Consider the following 17,437-nt stretch of genomic DNA (forward strand, 5'->3'; position numbering starts at 1 on the left):
ACCTTGCGGTGTCGAGGGTCCATTGATCATCGGACCTCACTCCGTTTACAGGATAAGGTGGTCAGCCTTATGCCCCAGTGTATCCTATAGCCTGTAGTGTTGAGTTCTCAAGGCCAGTGTGCCTGCTTTGCAGGATGAAAAATCCCAGAATAAACTGGGGAAAAAACCCTGCTGTCCATGCCCAAGACTGGCTAACTTGGCTATGGCTGAGGAAGATCCTTCAGCTCCTCACGTCACCAACGGGAATCGAACCTAGGACACTCCTTTCCCAGGCATATGGTTGCGAAGCGCACAGCCACTAGGCTAATCGTGCAGACCAAATAATTTATAATTGATAATTCAGTCCTATCTTCATAATTGTAAAATATCTTACTCTTATTCCATTCCATAGGAATTTTTCTCATGATCATGCTGAGATTCAAGTTGAAAAAATTAGGTCAGAATTGCTAATTCTCTTACTCATTCCATTAGTACCCATGCTGATATCCCTTTGAAGCTGAGTGCTGTGCTCAAATCAATCTCTAATGGGTCTGACTCAAACATATCTTACTAAAGTGATCTCTCAACAACTCATCTCTTTTTTCATGTATCCAACATTTTCTTACCATCTATTTTCATTAAGGTTATCCTTCCATGGTCATTCTTCCTTTTACTTGCATCAATAAAATACACTGGATATCCTTTGGCCTTCTCAGCTAACTTCTTTTCATAGTATGATTCTGGTATCATCACAATGGCCCTCAACATTCCTAGCTTACTTTTTTTAATCTCTGATATGGTCATTACCATTCTCTTGGTATTGGATCCACAACATTTATTTTATTTTATTTTTTATGTAGCTGTTACTTTAAAGTTTTATTCATCCATTAGCTCTCATGCAAGTTACTCTCCTAAATCATGCAGTCAGATATGACTTCTTTCAGACATCCTTCAATTATTGCTATTCACTGCTTATTCCTTTACCATGAAGTTTCTTATGCTAGAGAACTCCTTCAGGTGTGCTAATGAATTTATTATAATCATTTTCCTAGATCCATGTATAATCTTTCTTAACCTTCCAACCAGCCAGGATGTCTATAGACGTCCAGCTAAATCTGGATACGATGCATGCTATCTGTTGAAAGAACATGGATAAGAAGTGCAATTCGGATGCATGTCCATTAGAAGGCGTGATAATCCCTCACGCTGAAGAGAGCACTTAATCAGATTATCTCAGGCTCATAGCTGTGACTCAGTTACCCATAACAAGAAATGCAGTTCCTTGTTCTATGCCGGGTAACTGAATTGTAGTTATATTGGATAAACTAAAAATATAGAAATTATTTTTATTTTCTCTTTTTATTGTACAATACAATTTTAATGGCTGGACAAAATAAAGATCCTTGCATAATTTCTTCACTTAAATATTGCATTACCTTCAAGAACCAATTTAATTTTTAATTTTTTTTTTTTTGCGTGTGTGCTAATTTTTTCTAATCGCTTACTCCACAAAACATTTTCTTTGTTCTCGAAGAAATTAATTCACGATAATTATTTGAAATTAAATATTTCCACTACAAAAGTTCAACAGAATCAACAATATTATTGTCATATTTCTTTTTCTCGTGTGGGAGAAAACGGTAAAATGTCACTCTTATAATTGTATCAGATGTTATAATGGCAAAAATGGTAAGAAAAAAAATCATTTGTACTTTATTTTCAAAACACAAAGAGAGAACATTGTAAATTCACCCAATGTAAAAGAAAATACTCCATATTTTTCTTGTGTTATCTGATTTTTTTTTCTTGTAGTACAAAGAAGAAATCACTGCACATAAGATGGTAAAATACAAGAGGGCAAAAATCTGTAGATTGATTACACTATAGCTGATAGAGAATTCATGACAGAAAAATTATTAATGTAAGAGTTCTAACATCAGCAGATATAACAACATTTTCTTCTAGTTTAGATATGTGGCATTGTTGAAGTAGCTAAACCTTTGCTACTATTTACGCTAAAATGAATGGCCATGTTCCCCAAGTGATTTACATTCATAACAGTTGTCTTGCGAACGATTTATAAAATAAATTCTCTGAAATATCTGCAGATTGAATAAGTCTATAATCTCTGCCCTCCCCCAAAAAATAAGATTATGTGAAGCATATGCTCCTTTTCTTTTAAAATAATTTAAGTCCTCTTTTTCAAGATAATTGTATGAAATAATTTATAATTTTCGATAATAAAAATGAAACTGATCGTTATAAATTAAAAACTTATTTTAGCATAAATACTGTATCAGCCTGTTAAAGAAATGTATTTTTTTCTATGTTAGGATGTCTACTAATCAACAATTGAAAACGAAACACGACATTTTTGATGTATCTCGCACTATAGCTTGAGGCACTTTAGTGTCCCTTCTAGCTAAGTGTTCTCAATTTTCTTCCTCAATACCACTGAGAGAAATCTAAGCCTTTATCTTTTCCTCCAGCTAAGAGGATTACTACAAGTATTTCTAAGACGTAGATTACTTCAGAAATAGCAACCAGAAGCATAAGTAGAAGTAAAAATATTTAGATTATTTTAAGTAAAAGAAACTAAAATAATACTACTGAACTTTCTTTTGTGTGGTATGCATATAAACAATTTTATGTGGTGAAAATATAGCATAGTATTTCTAAAATTTCAAATAATTTCAGCAGACAGTAGAACAGCTGGTTTTAGATTGCAAAGAAATAGTACAGAATTAGAAGCTTCAGGGTACAACAATATTATTGTCTTATTTCTTTTGTCGAAACGGTAAAATGAAGTAATAGATTTTGAATACTGTCTGTAGAAATTTACAGTGGTTATGTAATTGAATTCCAGGAGAGGATAAGGATGGGGGGGGGGGGTAAGCATTAGAAAATCTTCAAAATGAGCATAAATTTTGAATCATTCTGTATATGATATCCTTCATATTATATTTTCAACATATCTACGGTGGTTACGCAATGGATATTGTAGTAATGTACATCCTACAAAAAAAAAAAAAAGAAAGAAAAGAAAAGGCGAAGAATCCCTGCTAAAACATCATTGGATATAAATTTTTGATACTAAAAAGATTCACAATCGGAAACCGAGTTATGTAATATAACATTGTTTGTTGTTCATAAAACAAAACAAAAAAAATTTGTTTCTAAAACTGAAATGTGATGATCCATATAACAGTATTTTGCTAGGAAAGAAAGCAAAAGGTCATATTTATTTCAATAAATATTATTTAAAAATACAAATATGTGACATAATATGTTCAATGCAAACATTGAAAATTCGCGAAAAAAGTTGTTTCTATATTGGAACAACCAGTGCAACTGTTCTGTTGCAGTGATTTGAAGAATAAATTTATAATACAGCAGAATAATATAGCAACTTTGCTATTACTAAATAGATTCATGGCAAAGGCTGATAGATGGTCATTTCAGGATTGATTATTTTCGCACATGTGAAATTTGTTTCAATTTTTGGAAAAGTAACACATCAAATCATTTTAGAGGCAAAAAATCAAATATTTTAGGAGTAAAAAAAATTCCAAGTAAAACAGTGTGTGTAAAGACAGGTGACACAAACTGTTAGTCAGGCACTAACAGTTAATCCATGAATGGCTCTAAAATAGCCGTAAAGGGATTAACGGTGGAGGGAGGTAATGGCATGATAAAAGGTACAATGCCGATGAAGTTTTGATCCATGAAGAATGCTATTGTGGGCTGGATATTTCATCCACTTCAGCCGGTAGGAAGGTTAATCAAGACTCTCACCTCCCAACTCAAAACTTCATGACTACTCTTATTGACTGGAGGCATAACAGTCTCATCATTAATAGTGATATTCTTAGATATTATCATTAGAACTAACATGCATACATAGCAATTCCTTTGTATTCATGCGATATTTTATGTAATTATCCTTCAGTAATTTTATAACTTCTCTCTCTCGCATTATCTAGCTCTTTCCTTTTTTTTTTTTTTTTTTTGCATGCTCTATCCTTTTTTTTTTATTATCTGGATCTCATAATTCAGATCAACCATGATAGCTATTTGCACTCATGCAGTTTGTTTGTCTGTCTAGGCAATTCAGTCTTCTTCGGATGATCCAAATCTTTAGCAGGAAAGAAAAAAAAAAAGATTTTTCAAGTATAATTTTGAAAGCACTGAACTATCTATTTCGTTCTGGTAACCTCTATCTCACAGAATGCAACTTCAAACCCACTGCATTTATCATACACATATTATCAACACCATTTGAGTTTATTTCTACTAGGGTTGGATTTAATATTTAATGCATCTGCAATCATTAGTGACACTCCCTAACAATACTGTCCTGCCTTCAGGAAAGATAGACAGATAGCAAGGATAAGGGGGGGGGGTATACTATTCTTAACAGCACAGCAAAATTAATGGTTCTTTATTTCTTCACATTCTGGATAACATTATATCCATAATACTACATCATCACACTAACATAGTGGTGCAGAGGATCAAATGTAGCAGTGGATTTGAGATGTGCAAAGAAAAGTGTTTTAAATATCGTACAATGTAGCTTTCTATCATATCACTGTGTTTCATTTTTTTTTTTTTTCATGCTGAATTGAATACAAATGTTCTTCAGTAGTGTTTGTTGTAACTTGGTTCATTTGTGTTCTTGATACCTGTTTGTGTTCATACTGCTTTCTGCTTTCTAAAAATGGTAACCATAAGAAAGCACACATCTGTAGCACAAAAAGCTTCAAAATGAAGACTGAGTTCTGTCCTGGATTTTTTCCAGTGGACGCACTGCAAGAACTGTTTTATGTATGCACCCAAAAGTGTGAAAAATATGCGGACTATTAATGTGAATGAAAAGAATGAAACTATTAATGTATGTTAAAAGTGTAATGATAGATTAGAGTGTTTTGAAATGGAAGCTAGTGTCATCAGCAGTAAACAAAAATCAGATGGAAGTGTTAGTAATTTTAACAAAGGGAATGAAGTGAAGGAACTTAGGCAAGAGATCATGAAAATGAAAACTGAAATGATGCATCTGGATGATATTAAATCTGAAGAAGAGACTGGCTGATGTGAATGAAAAGGAAGGAATTTGAAGAGAAGATGGAATGGCTTTAAGCTGATGGATTACATTTGAATGGGTTTGAAATTGGACATTTAGACTGCTTGCTGAGAAGACACAAAATCACAAAGTTAGTGTAGTTAACGATCAAAGGATGCAGGATAGCACAGCCCAACAGGATGCATGACAAGAGGAAATAGGCATAAAGTTAAAGAGGTGATTGTGTCATGATAAGGTGATAGAATTTATAAAGGTGAGGATAATGCAGGTATGAAAGGCAATTAGAGTCAAGATCAGGGAAATGGGAGTGGTCAGACTAAAGTTACCATTAATGATTGCTGTTCACAAAGTGTGGATTTTAAATCTGTGTGATCCGAAGTTGAAAATAACAAAGTAGTATATCTGATAAGATGTGGTTATAGGCAAAAATGAAAAGAATACTGGTTGCGAAATGATTAAGCAAATGGGTTGGCCATGTAAAAAGAAGTCTGTAGTCAATTACAGAAATGTAAATTGCAAGAAGGAGAGAGTGACTTTGATGAATTTCTGAAGGATAAGTATCTTAAACAGCATGTGATAGAAGCAACTCAAGGTTTTAGAGCAGTGGATTTCATGATATCTTCAAAAGATGTGGTTGTTAATGAGGTATTAACACTTCTGCTAACTGGTGAGAGAGTGATATGAGGTACTTGACTGGGAAGTGGTGAAATAAGCAAAGGTTGCTGCCAAAAAAGGATGTATATGGAAGTATAAGGTGGATGATAATGAGAAAGTCTGTAGTCAATTAGCTTCAATACGAGGGTGGTCTAAACAGTTCTTGGCCTAACAATGAAAAAACGAATTTACAATTTCAAAATTATTTGTATTTTTCAACATAATCTCCCTTAAGACTAATACATTTATTCCAGAGATGCTCCATGGCCATTATCCCATCTCTGTAGTGGCTCTCAGTAAGATCTGTAAAATACCCCTCTACAACTGCAATCACCTCTTGATTTGAAGAAAAACACTGACCAGCAAGGAAAAGTTTTAGTTTTGGGAAGAGATAGAAGTGAGAGGGAGCCAAATCTGGGGAATAGGTGCACTATGAATTGTTGGAACAATTCATAGTGCAGATCCCTTAATTTTCCCATTGCCAAAACACCTTTGTGGGCAGGTGCATTGTCCTGATGAAAGATGAGATTTTTTTCTTCTTCAAACCAGGTCTTTTCTCATGAATTTTTTCCTCTAGTCTGGTTAAAAGATCAGAATAATATTCCCCGGTTATTGTTATACCCTTTTCAAGATAATTAATAAACAAAATGCCTTTAGCATCGCAAAACACCGATGTAATGACTTTTCCTGCTGATGGAACCGACTTTGTCTTCTTTGGCGCTAAACAACCGGCTGCAATCCATTATTTTGACTGCTGTTTGGATTCTGATGTGTAATGGTGAATTCAAATCTCATCCATATTAATAAATCGACACACAAAATCACTTGTTGTGCGATCAAAAACGCACAATGAGTGCGTTTTTGATTTGCTGTGATCAAGCGTGGCACCCATCTTGCGCAAAGCTTTTTCCTTTGCAATTCTTCATGCAAAATATATCCTACACATTCTTTTGAAATGCCTATAGTCTCAGCAATTTCATGCACTTTGACTCGCCAGTCATCCAATACCATATAGTGCACTTGATCAATAATTTCTGTGTTGTTACACTTTTTGGACATCCTTCATGTAGATCATCTTCAAGGCTGGTATGGCCACGTTTAAACTTGGCATCCCATTTCTTAATTGTCGAAAAAGAAGGAAAAGAGTGCCCATAAACTTTTATGAACTTCGAATGAATTTTTTTGGTGTTAAACCTTCTTTTACAAAGATTTTTATAATCGCACGATACTAAATTTTATTTCAAGGGATAAAAACACACTTTTGCTTCAGACAGCTGTATAAAATAAACTACTTGATATAATGGCTTGCAATTTCACATAGATGCTTATGACAGATGTACCAACTTAGAAAAAAAAAATGATAGTGTTGCCATCTATGGTCGAGGCCGAGAACTTTTCAGACACACCGTACATTGGGTAGATGAAATGTACAGGAAAGCACATTTCATGGTGCATGGGAATTCATAAGGTAGTATAAAATACAAGCAATGTGAAACTGCATACCAAGAATTAAAGTGAAAGAGTAGGAGTGAAATGGATGTATAGTAAAATCACACTGAGTTAGAAAAGAAGGTGTTATGGAAGAGGTGCAAGGAAGTAGCAATCAGATCCATGAGGAATATAAAGTACCAGCTAGGAAGATAACGAGCAAGGTAAAGAAATAATAGGTGCAGTATATGAGAGGAGATTGGCTGGTCTGACCAAGGATAATACAAAAGGATTCTTCCACTAAATGGCAGACAAGAGGAAAAATAATTATGGCATCTTGACACAGGCAGATGGTCATGGTAACAGAGTAACCATTACAATGAATGTAGTGGAATTATTGAAGAACCGCTTCATTGGTACATATCATACTAGTGTAAATGATGCTGTGCAATATGAAGAAGGGAAGCAATTATTAGAAGAACTATAAGTGAAAGAATCAGAGGTGTATCCCATGTTGAGTGGATCAGATGTTCATAAGGCTGTGGAAACAAAAGATATATAACGATGTATAACCACATATTCTTAAGGAACGTGCATAACAGTTAGCTATACTTTTGCCTTGGTTCTTTAATGAAAGTCTTGCAGTGCAGTGGATAAGATTCCTAAGGAGTAGAGTACAAAGAAGACAAATACTATCACTCCATAAGCATGGTTCTAGGACAGACATTTCCAATTATAGACCACCCCATCTTAATGCAGTTGCAGTCAAGGTATTGGAGAGATTGGTTAGGAACAAAATACAAGATTGGGTTGATGGACATAGGATTCTTTATGTTGGTCAGCATCAATTTGTAAAAGGTAGGTCTTGTTTAAGCAATTTACTTCCATTTTATGATAAGGTAAGCATGCTAGATAAGGGAGAATCATATTCAGTGATATTCTTGGATTTTGAAAAAAGTGTTTGATAAATTACCACATGATAAGTGTACAAGCTGCAGAGGATAGAAATGGTTAGTAAATTAATTAGAAGGATTGGAGAATGGCTCTCTCAATGATACCAGCAATTTGGGAACAGAAACCCTCTCAAAAATGGAGGGTTTCTGTTCTTGAGTTCCTGCTGTTTGCAAAGTTCGGGAGAATAATAAGAAGCACTGCTGATGTTAATTCCTGTCAAGAAGATTCAAATAGACTTTTGACATGGAGAAATGAATGAGGTTGTCATTTTAATATTAATAAGTACAAGATGTTGCATTTTGTACTGCAAAAATATAAGACTGTGCTATATTGATTGGTACTATTCTGCATGAATTGGGATGGGATTTAAGATCTGGGAGTAATGGCTCACAGTCGACTGAAGTTTAGAGGACATATTACAAGTGTTGCAAAGGCTACTCATCACATCACTGCTAAGGTGGTTGTGCCACTCTATAATGCACTGGTCAGAAATATTCTCCAATATTTCCACATCGCAATGAAAACCAGATGACCAAAAATGGTCATCTGGTTTTCATTGTGATGTGGAAATATTGGAGAAGGTCCAGAGATGAGTGATCAAGACAATATCATGGCTCTGGAATGTTGGCTATGGAGAGAGAGAGAGAGAGAGAGAAAGAGAGAGAGAGGTTAGAAGAATGCAGATTACATAGTTTAGCAGATAGGGGGAAAAAGATGATATGATAGAGACATTTAAGTCAGTGAGAAAACTTTAGAGTAATTCAGAGGATATTATACAAAGAGTAGAAGGGTGAGACGGAAAGAACCAGAGGCTATCTCTGGAAGTTGTTGTGTAAAACTGTAGTGAAGAGGTGAGAGGAGGAGGTTTATTTACATGGAGAATTGTGGATGAATGGAACACATTACCAAATCTTGTTAATGCAGGGAGTGTAGAGGAGGAGTTTAAGATTCAGTATGATAATTATACTATCAGTTGTATGAACATCCCACGATGAGTCAGCTGACTCCATGGATGGTGTGATGATGATGATGGTAATAATAATAATAATAATAATAATAATAATAATAATGATATGTGAAGACAATTAACAGCAAAATATGAAATTATATCTTTCATATCCTACTTACTCTAGGTCCTGGTTCTCCATCATTTCCTGTTGCTCCAGCTAAACCAACATCTCCCTTAACAAAAAAAACAGAAAGTTAGTCAACTTGTTGACTTATCTGAAATACAATTCAAAGAAACAGGAAAAATTTTCAAAAATGTAATTTAAGCTAATAAAAAATAATTACTATTTTCACATATTTATTTCAAGAAGATAAAAGAAATATTGATTACCACAAAAATACCAAGGCAAAATTTTTGCAATTTGAAAGTGATCAGAAACATATATATATATTTTTTCATTTTTACTCTGTTGGAATATTATTCAAAAAAACATTAATGACTGTTACCAAGAGATAAAAAGATGACAGGGTATATTTAAAAAGATACTACTAGTTAACAAGTTTCACTGAATAGATCAACATCTTCAGGTATCACAATCAAAGAAATATATAAATTATCACAATCAAAGAAATATATAAATTCTTTATAAATTATATATAAATTATCACAATCAAAGAAATATATAAATTCTTTATATATTTCTTTTATTGTGATACCTGAAGATGTTGATCTATTCAACGAAACTTGTTAACTAGTAGTATCTTTTTAAATATACCATGTCATCTTTTTATCTCTCGGTAACAGTCATTTAAGTTTTTTTGATGAATATTTTTTTTTTCTTTCAAAAATTCTAAATTTAATTACCTTGGTACCAGCAAGTTATAAACCTGACAGTTCTAGTTTCTGATGAGAACTAATAGGTTCTAAGCAGAGAGAATAAACACAGCATCTTATGACTAAACTTAATTTTTTGAAAGTTAAATGCATTGGCTTAAATGATAAGCAATGAACATAAAAGCTTCAATGTAACATAAAAATCATACTTTTAGGGAAGGGTAACAAAATATTTATACCATGATGCTGTTCATATTCTAGATTTCTGCCTGTGTCAAAAGAGAGCTCGCAGTGCAACTGCTTTAATGCAAACCAAATGTTAATCTAATAAAGACAAATATATGAACTTTGGAGATGAGGTCTTTTACACAGTGCAATACTAAAACCAAACTTTCAATCACTTTGGAAAACGTAACTTTTGAAGTATAAAAATGTTTGCCTACTTGTTATAAAATAATAATGGTTATTTCTGATGCTTTGCTGACATAAGATTTCAGTTCACAATAGTTTTTCATTTTCAGTTTCTATAAGGATAGAAAAATGAGGAATCCATGGTGGATTCAGGAAGTCACAGAGGAAGACTTGGAAATGAAAAAAACTTATAAAAAGTTTCTAGCAAATATATCAGCATGTGCTCTGAGAGAAAAATAAAAATACAGAAAACAATGTAAGAAAGAAGATGTGAAAACAGCTAGACAAACATCATAGGAAAATGTCAGAATACATAATATAGGAAGAACACAGAAGATAAATATCAGGAAGATGATAAAATTTTATAAATGCTATGAAAAAAGCTTAGAAATGGAGAAAAGAGTACTCTAAAATTAAAGGCGGCATGAAACTGAAGTAATTACTTTTAAAAAATTCCTAAATGAAATAAGCAATGATAGAATAGCAATAGAAAAAGATTGTGATAGAATGATAGAATAGCAATAGAAAAAGAGGAATGTAATCAGGAGTATATATCAATTATTATGGTAGAAAAAGCTATCAAGAGCCTCAAATATGGAAAGGCAGCACTGGCAAAGACGATCTGTCGTGATACAACTTTCTTAAGCAGCCTATGACAGAAAGAACACCAGATCAAAAAGTGTTAGACCTGATTTAGTGTTGAGGGGGGAGTTATTTAAGGACATCTCTGTTCTGCCTCCAGTTGGGGACAATATCAAGCTTTACTGACCTGGGAAGTGGCTAACTATATGAATGTTTTTCAGAAAAGGTTTCATGCTAAACTACAAAGCAAGAAATTACGATCGACTGAAGAGAATACTAGGTTCGATTCCATGGTAGATGCGAAAGATATTAGCAATATTATTATTATTATTATTATTATTATTGTTCCGGGAAACTCCAAGGAGTCGACAGACTCATCGAGGGAGGCCCTAACATCATGTCAAGAACAACTATTCAACATTCACACAGTATCTATCATACCTTGCCTTGAACTCCTTCACGGTCGTAGCACCCACAACAGACTCTGGAAGCTTATTCCACTCATTTACCACTCTCCAAGTAAAGAACCTAGCTCTAACACCCTTGTCAACCACGCTCTTGCCCAGCTTCCATGCATGGCCCCTAGTCCTCCCACCACAAATATGGGAAGTACATGGGAAGTATTTAAAAAATACATCAGTGGCGCAATATCGAAATATGTCCCTAGAATTTGAAGAATAAGAATAATAAGAATAGGGATGAAATGGATGGACAACCTTATTAAGCAAGATATTCTTAAGAAAAAGATGATGTGGAAGGAATATTCTGCATAAGAATGACATTGGTTATGAAACTTATAAGGCACAAATAAGAAGAGTTAAAAGCATTATGCAGAAATTTGACTTTCTGCATAAATTTTTTTTCTCATAAAAGAAAGATCTCAGATCATCTCTGCTTAATTTTAATAATACTGAGCTCAACAGGCAGGGCAAAATCTCTCTTCTTGGACTGAACCAAACTCCAAACATTTCCTGGCACAATCATTTCACTTCTATAGCATCAACAGCTTCCAAATACTTGGCATCCTTTTCTGGTCTTGCAAAACAGTTACTAAATCTGTACAAATTCCAAATTCAACCAACACTGGAACATTGCTCTCATATATGGGATAGTGCACCTAATTCCTCCTTAAAAATTCTTGATACTGTTCAGAAAATGGAAGTTTGGTTGATAAATGACACATCTCTTATAGACTCTCTCTTCAGCCACTATCCCACAGAACATCGGTTCCCAACTAGTGGTATGCATATCCCCGGGCTACGTGCTGGACCGTTCAGGGGTACACGAAAAATAATTAGTAATGACAGAAAAAACAAGTAAAGTAAACAAAATGCAAAACGTTAGTTATGGAACAATAAATGATAAGTTTGGATCACCACTAATGGAGACATTCCAAAACTAGCTCACATTAGTGAATGGTGAATGGTGGGAGCATGGCTATGAACCCCTCCCCCCAAACCACTCTTCTACCAATCATTAAGCACAGTTCATGTGTCACTTTTGTCACCCATCATCCTTTCCAGAACAATCGCGTGTTACTAAGAAATGATCTTCGAGATAACGAACCTTCCACTGACTTCCATTTGCAACGTTTCTAGAACTTCTCCAAACATATATAAATACATCAGTAGCCAGCCTGTTTGATCAGTTCAGTTATTGACTGAGTATGAGTAAGTGTGTTGTCTTTAAATGTGATTCTTTTCAAGCAGTTTTTTTTATTTAATGTATCTTTTGCATCTCTAACGTAGTTTAGAGATGCAAAAGGTGCATGTTTAATGTAGTTTCAGTTATTATTGTCAGTGTTTTTTAAGCATGTCATTTATGGATCAGTGGTTGAAAACAGGAACAGTTAAGAAACCAAAACTTGATGTGGATTATAACCCATCGGCAAGTACTTCTCAACACGTCTGCAGCTACAAGTATACCCACACCGGGAGATAGTAAAAAGGTGTGTGCCTCAGGTACTACACAGAAGAAAAGGAAATACTGTGAACAGCATATTAAATATGGGTTTTCATTTGTAGGGGGATGATGACTGTTCTAACCCTTTGTGTGTTGTGTGTGGGGAAGTATTATCCAACAGTTGCATGAAACCCTCTCTACTCATGTGACATTTAGAAACTAAACATCCTATGTATAAAAACAAAGAAATGCATTATTTTCATCACTTAGAAAAGCATGCAAATGTAACTTCATACATGACAGCAGGAAAGAAAGACAATGAGAATGCAGTTGAGGCTTCCTACCATATTGTTTATCGCATAGCTAAATGTGATAAAACCACACCACAGCTGAATATTTAATTTCTCCTTGTATTAAGAATGCCTTTTTTTGTATGTTTGGGGAAGAACATGTCCGCAAAATCGATACTATCTCTTTTTCATGCAATATAATGTCTCAAAGAATTCAGGATATGTCTGACAATGTTGAAGCTGCAGTAGTAGATAGAATTAAAAAAAGTAAATTCTTTTCCATCCAGGTCGATGAAAGTGTAGATATTGCTGATTTATCTATTTTGCTCGTCATCACGAGGTACTTGACAGAAAATGAAATTGAGAAAAACCTGTTGCTTTGTTACCCATTGACAGAGTGTACCACAGGCGAAGATATTTTTAATGTGATCGATGATTATTTCATTGAAAATTACATTCTTCTTCTTCTTCTTTACAGCCATTTTCTGTCCACTGCTGGACGAAGACCTCCTCCAGTTCTTTCCACCTTTCTCTGTTCTTGGCAATGGTTGACCAACTTTCTCCAATAAACTCTGACAGTTCATCACTCCACCTTCTTTCAGGAAGTCCTTGGCTTCATTTCCCTTCTTTAGGAATCCAGTTCGTAAGTATGGTGGTCCATCGCTCATCTTCTCTTCTGGATAAATGTCTGGCCCATTTCCATTTTAGTCGCTTGTGGTGAAGAATGATGTCAGTGATGTGAGTCTGACTTGTTATCCAGGTGTTTCGCTTCTTATCTTTTAATGTGATGCCTAGCAACAACCTCCATTTTTCTTTGAGTTGTTGTTAATTTATTATTATTATTATTATTATTATTATTATTCAGGCCTCCATGGAGTCAAAAGACTCATCGTGGAAGGTCCTTTCTAAGAAACACAAAGTCTATCAAGACTCATCGAGGGGAGGTCCCCCCTAAGAAACACAAAGTCTATCATACCACTCCTTAAACTCATTGACCATTCTCACTCTCACCACTCCAGCAATGCATTCCATGGTTCAACCACCCTCCACGCAAAGAAACCACTCCTCACCCTCTTGCTCACAGTTTCCTTTCGTAACTTCCAGGGATGGCCTTTTGTCATCACTCCTTCCCGCTGTTCAACCAAGCGAAAGAACTCCCCAGTGTCAACCCTGTAACCACCTCTCAACAGTTTAAAAGTCTCAATCATATCACCTCTCCTTCTTCTATCCACCAAACTCTGCAGTCCACATTCCCTCAGCCAATCCTCGTAACTATCCTTGTACAGTCCTGAAACCATCTTTGTCATTCGTCTTTGTATCCTTTCCACAGTTAATTTATCCCCTTCAAATCCTGGAGACCAAATCTGAGAACAATAGTCCAAGTGTGGTTTGATCAGAGACTTATACAACAGAATGATAACCCTCTTATCTCTGCAGGTCAGTGTCCTTCTCATAATTGCAGTAATCCTCTGTGTTACCTTCACCACCTTTGCAATATGTCCCCTAAACTTCAGGTTTCTATCAACCATCAACCCCAGATCTCTTGTCTCCTCTACTTCCTCCAGCATAACTCCTCCCATAGAGTATGCAGTGTCCCATTGATGTTTCCCAAACCTCAAGACCTTACATTTTGCTGCATTAAACTGGCACCCCCTTTCATTTGCCCATCTATCTAGCTTATTCAAATCCTCTTGCAGGGCTAGCACATCTGCACTCTTACTAATAATCCTTCCTAGCTTCGCATCTGCAAACAAACTGAATATCCCCTTGCAATCCACTGGCAATGTCACTGATATAAAGGTTAAACAATATAAAGGTTAAACATTTTAGTCGCTTGTGGTAAAGAACGATGTCAGTGATGTGAGTCTGACTTGTTATCCAGGTGTTTCGCTTCTTATCTTTTAATGTGATGCCTAGCAACAACCTCCATTTTTCTTTGAGTTGTTGTTAATTTATTTGCCAGTGCTCTTGTTAGCGACCAAGTTTCACAACCATATGAGATGACTGGAAGTATACACTGGTTAAAAGTCTTCCTTTTTAAACAGAGTGGGACATTATCGTTTTGAAAAATGTTTTTCAATTTTCTGAATGCACTCCAGGCAAGTTGAACTCGCCTATTTATTTCCTTTTGGAGTCCACAGTTTAGGTCAATAAGATGACCTAAGTATGTATATGAAGAGACTCTTCCCAGAAAATTGTTTTCTATTATTATGTTTTTTGGTGTTACTAAACGATTAAACATGATTTTAGGTTTTTCTCTGTTTATATTTAGACCGACTTGTCTGCTTTCATGATATAGGTCTTCTATCATTATATTAAGGTCTTCTGGAATGTTTGCAAAAATTATGATATCATCTGCATATCTTAGATGTGTTAAGTTTCTGTTATTAATTTTTATACCAAGGTTTGTCCAGTTTATATTATTAAATATTTCTTGAAGGACTGCTGTAAAGATTTTGGGTGATAGAGAGTCTCCTTGTTGGACACCTTTTTCAATTGATATTTTATTGCTACTCATGTGAAGTTGGGTTGTTGTTGCAGTGAGGTATATTGCCTGGAGGAGGCCCATATATTCTCCAGGAACTCTCTGATTCTGGAGTGCATTGATTATTGCGTTAGTTTTGATGGAATCAAATGCTTTTTCATAATCAATGAAAGCTAAACAGAGAGGCAATTGGTTTTCTTCTGCTTTTTCTATTATTTGTTTTACTGCATGAATATGATCATCTGTGTTGAAGCCTTTACGGAATCCTGCTTGTTATACTGGTTGAGTTGAGTCTAGAAGAGGTATTAACCTGTTTGTTATTACTTTTGTGAGAATTTTGTACAGATTAGAGAGAATACTAATTGGTCTATAGTTCTTTACTTCTTCTTTGTTCCCTTTTTTAAATAATATCAGAGTAGCATTTTTCCAATTTTCCGGTATCTTCCCCTCTTCTAGGCATAAATTCAGTAAGTTTGTGACATGGTGAATTATATTGTTTCCTCCCCATTTAATTAATTCTATGTGAATGAGGTCTTCACCAGGACATTTTCCATTTTTCATTTGCTTTAATGCTTGTTTTATTTCATCTGAAGTGAATGGGGGGGGATGAATTCCATATGCGATGGAAAGGAGTTATTTATAATTGATTTATCTGTTGAAGGATCACTATAGAGTTCTTTATATAAAATTCTTCTAGCCTGCGTAGGATTTGTTTTTGGTTCCTTATGGTAGTAAGACAAGCTTGATGCAAGTCTGGATTTAAGACTGTATCTTGCATCTTTTGAGCTTGATTTCAAGAAACTAAGTGCATCAAAGCAAGCTCAACGATCTCACCAACAATGTTTCAATCGGCTAGTGATTTGTATACCAATTATTACAGACTTTTCAGATAACACAAATAAATATTATTAATAATAATAAATCAAAAGTTTGTTAAATACTTGATCATCATTATCAATATTTAACATGAAGCTATACTTATTTCTGTGTTACAAATATTGTAAAATTAAATCTGTGGTTTGTACTTTTAGTGTAATAATTTTCCTTTCCCAACTCATTACCTCATTTCCACTATACAAAAATGTCAGTATTTAAAAACAGCTATTTTAAAAACAAGGGGTACAATTTATAGAAATGGATTTAAAAAGGGTACACGAGTGGAAAAAGTTTGGGAACCACTGCCATAGAAGATCAATTTCTGTATCGTCTCTTCTAAATATCTTTCGGTGGCTACTGTTCAGCAGAATTAGCATCCGTTATGCCTCATATTTCTGCTAGATCTACAAGAACTCATATTACAGCTGTTCAGCATCCTTTTACAGTTGAACTGCTTACTCAGTGAACTTGCTACTTCCAGTCCTTTTTTATTCCTTTCAACTCAATTCTGTGGAACAGTCTCCCTCGTGAAGCATTTCCAAAGGACTACAATCTTCAACAATTCAAGAAGAATATCAACATATTATTGTATTCCTGACCCTTCCCTCACATGGCATCTGTTCGCTACAGGCTCTTCTGCCATTTGAGCACAGGATAAATAAATAAATAAATAAATATATATATATGTGTGTGTGTGTGTGTGTGTGTGTGTGTAAATATACAAGGCGTATTCAAGAAAGGACCGAATGTTTGCTAAAAGAAGTACAGTGTGTGATGTGCCAGAGATCAGAAGAAAGAGATGAAAGGAAAAATCAGGAGGATAGTACTGAAGAGACAGAAGTGCTTGGCAGTGGAAACAGTAGTGTGAGAGAGGAAGAGAGAACGGGAATACAAGAGGAACAAGGAAATGGGGGGAAGGCTCAGATGGACAGGGAGTCATGGCATAGAGAGATTGAATGTTAAAAGTGGCAGTGAACTTGCTATTTCCAGTCCTCTTTTATTCCTTTCAA

At 34.8% G+C, this 17,437-nt stretch overlaps 1 protein-coding gene across 1 annotated transcript in view; it reads right to left on the bottom strand.

Moving 5' to 3' along the window:
* The window catches only part of LOC150098029 (uncharacterized), a 995,665-nt gene that overhangs the window by 646,949 nt on the left and 331,279 nt on the right, over positions 1-17,437 (bottom strand). Inside the window, exon 18 of the mRNA XM_090406661.1 lies at positions 9,227-9,280. Within this exon, the coding sequence (XP_090262787.1) occupies positions 9,227-9,280 (54 nt within the window). The remainder of the gene's footprint in view (positions 1-9,226; positions 9,281-17,437) is intronic.

This window comes from Typopeltis vanoorti, chromosome 16 (assembly GCF_054136105.1).
Source record: "Typopeltis vanoorti isolate ZY-2024b chromosome 16, IOZ_Tvanoo_1.0, whole genome shotgun sequence".
Classification (NCBI taxonomy): domain Eukaryota; kingdom Metazoa; phylum Arthropoda; class Arachnida; order Uropygi; family Thelyphonidae; genus Typopeltis; species Typopeltis vanoorti.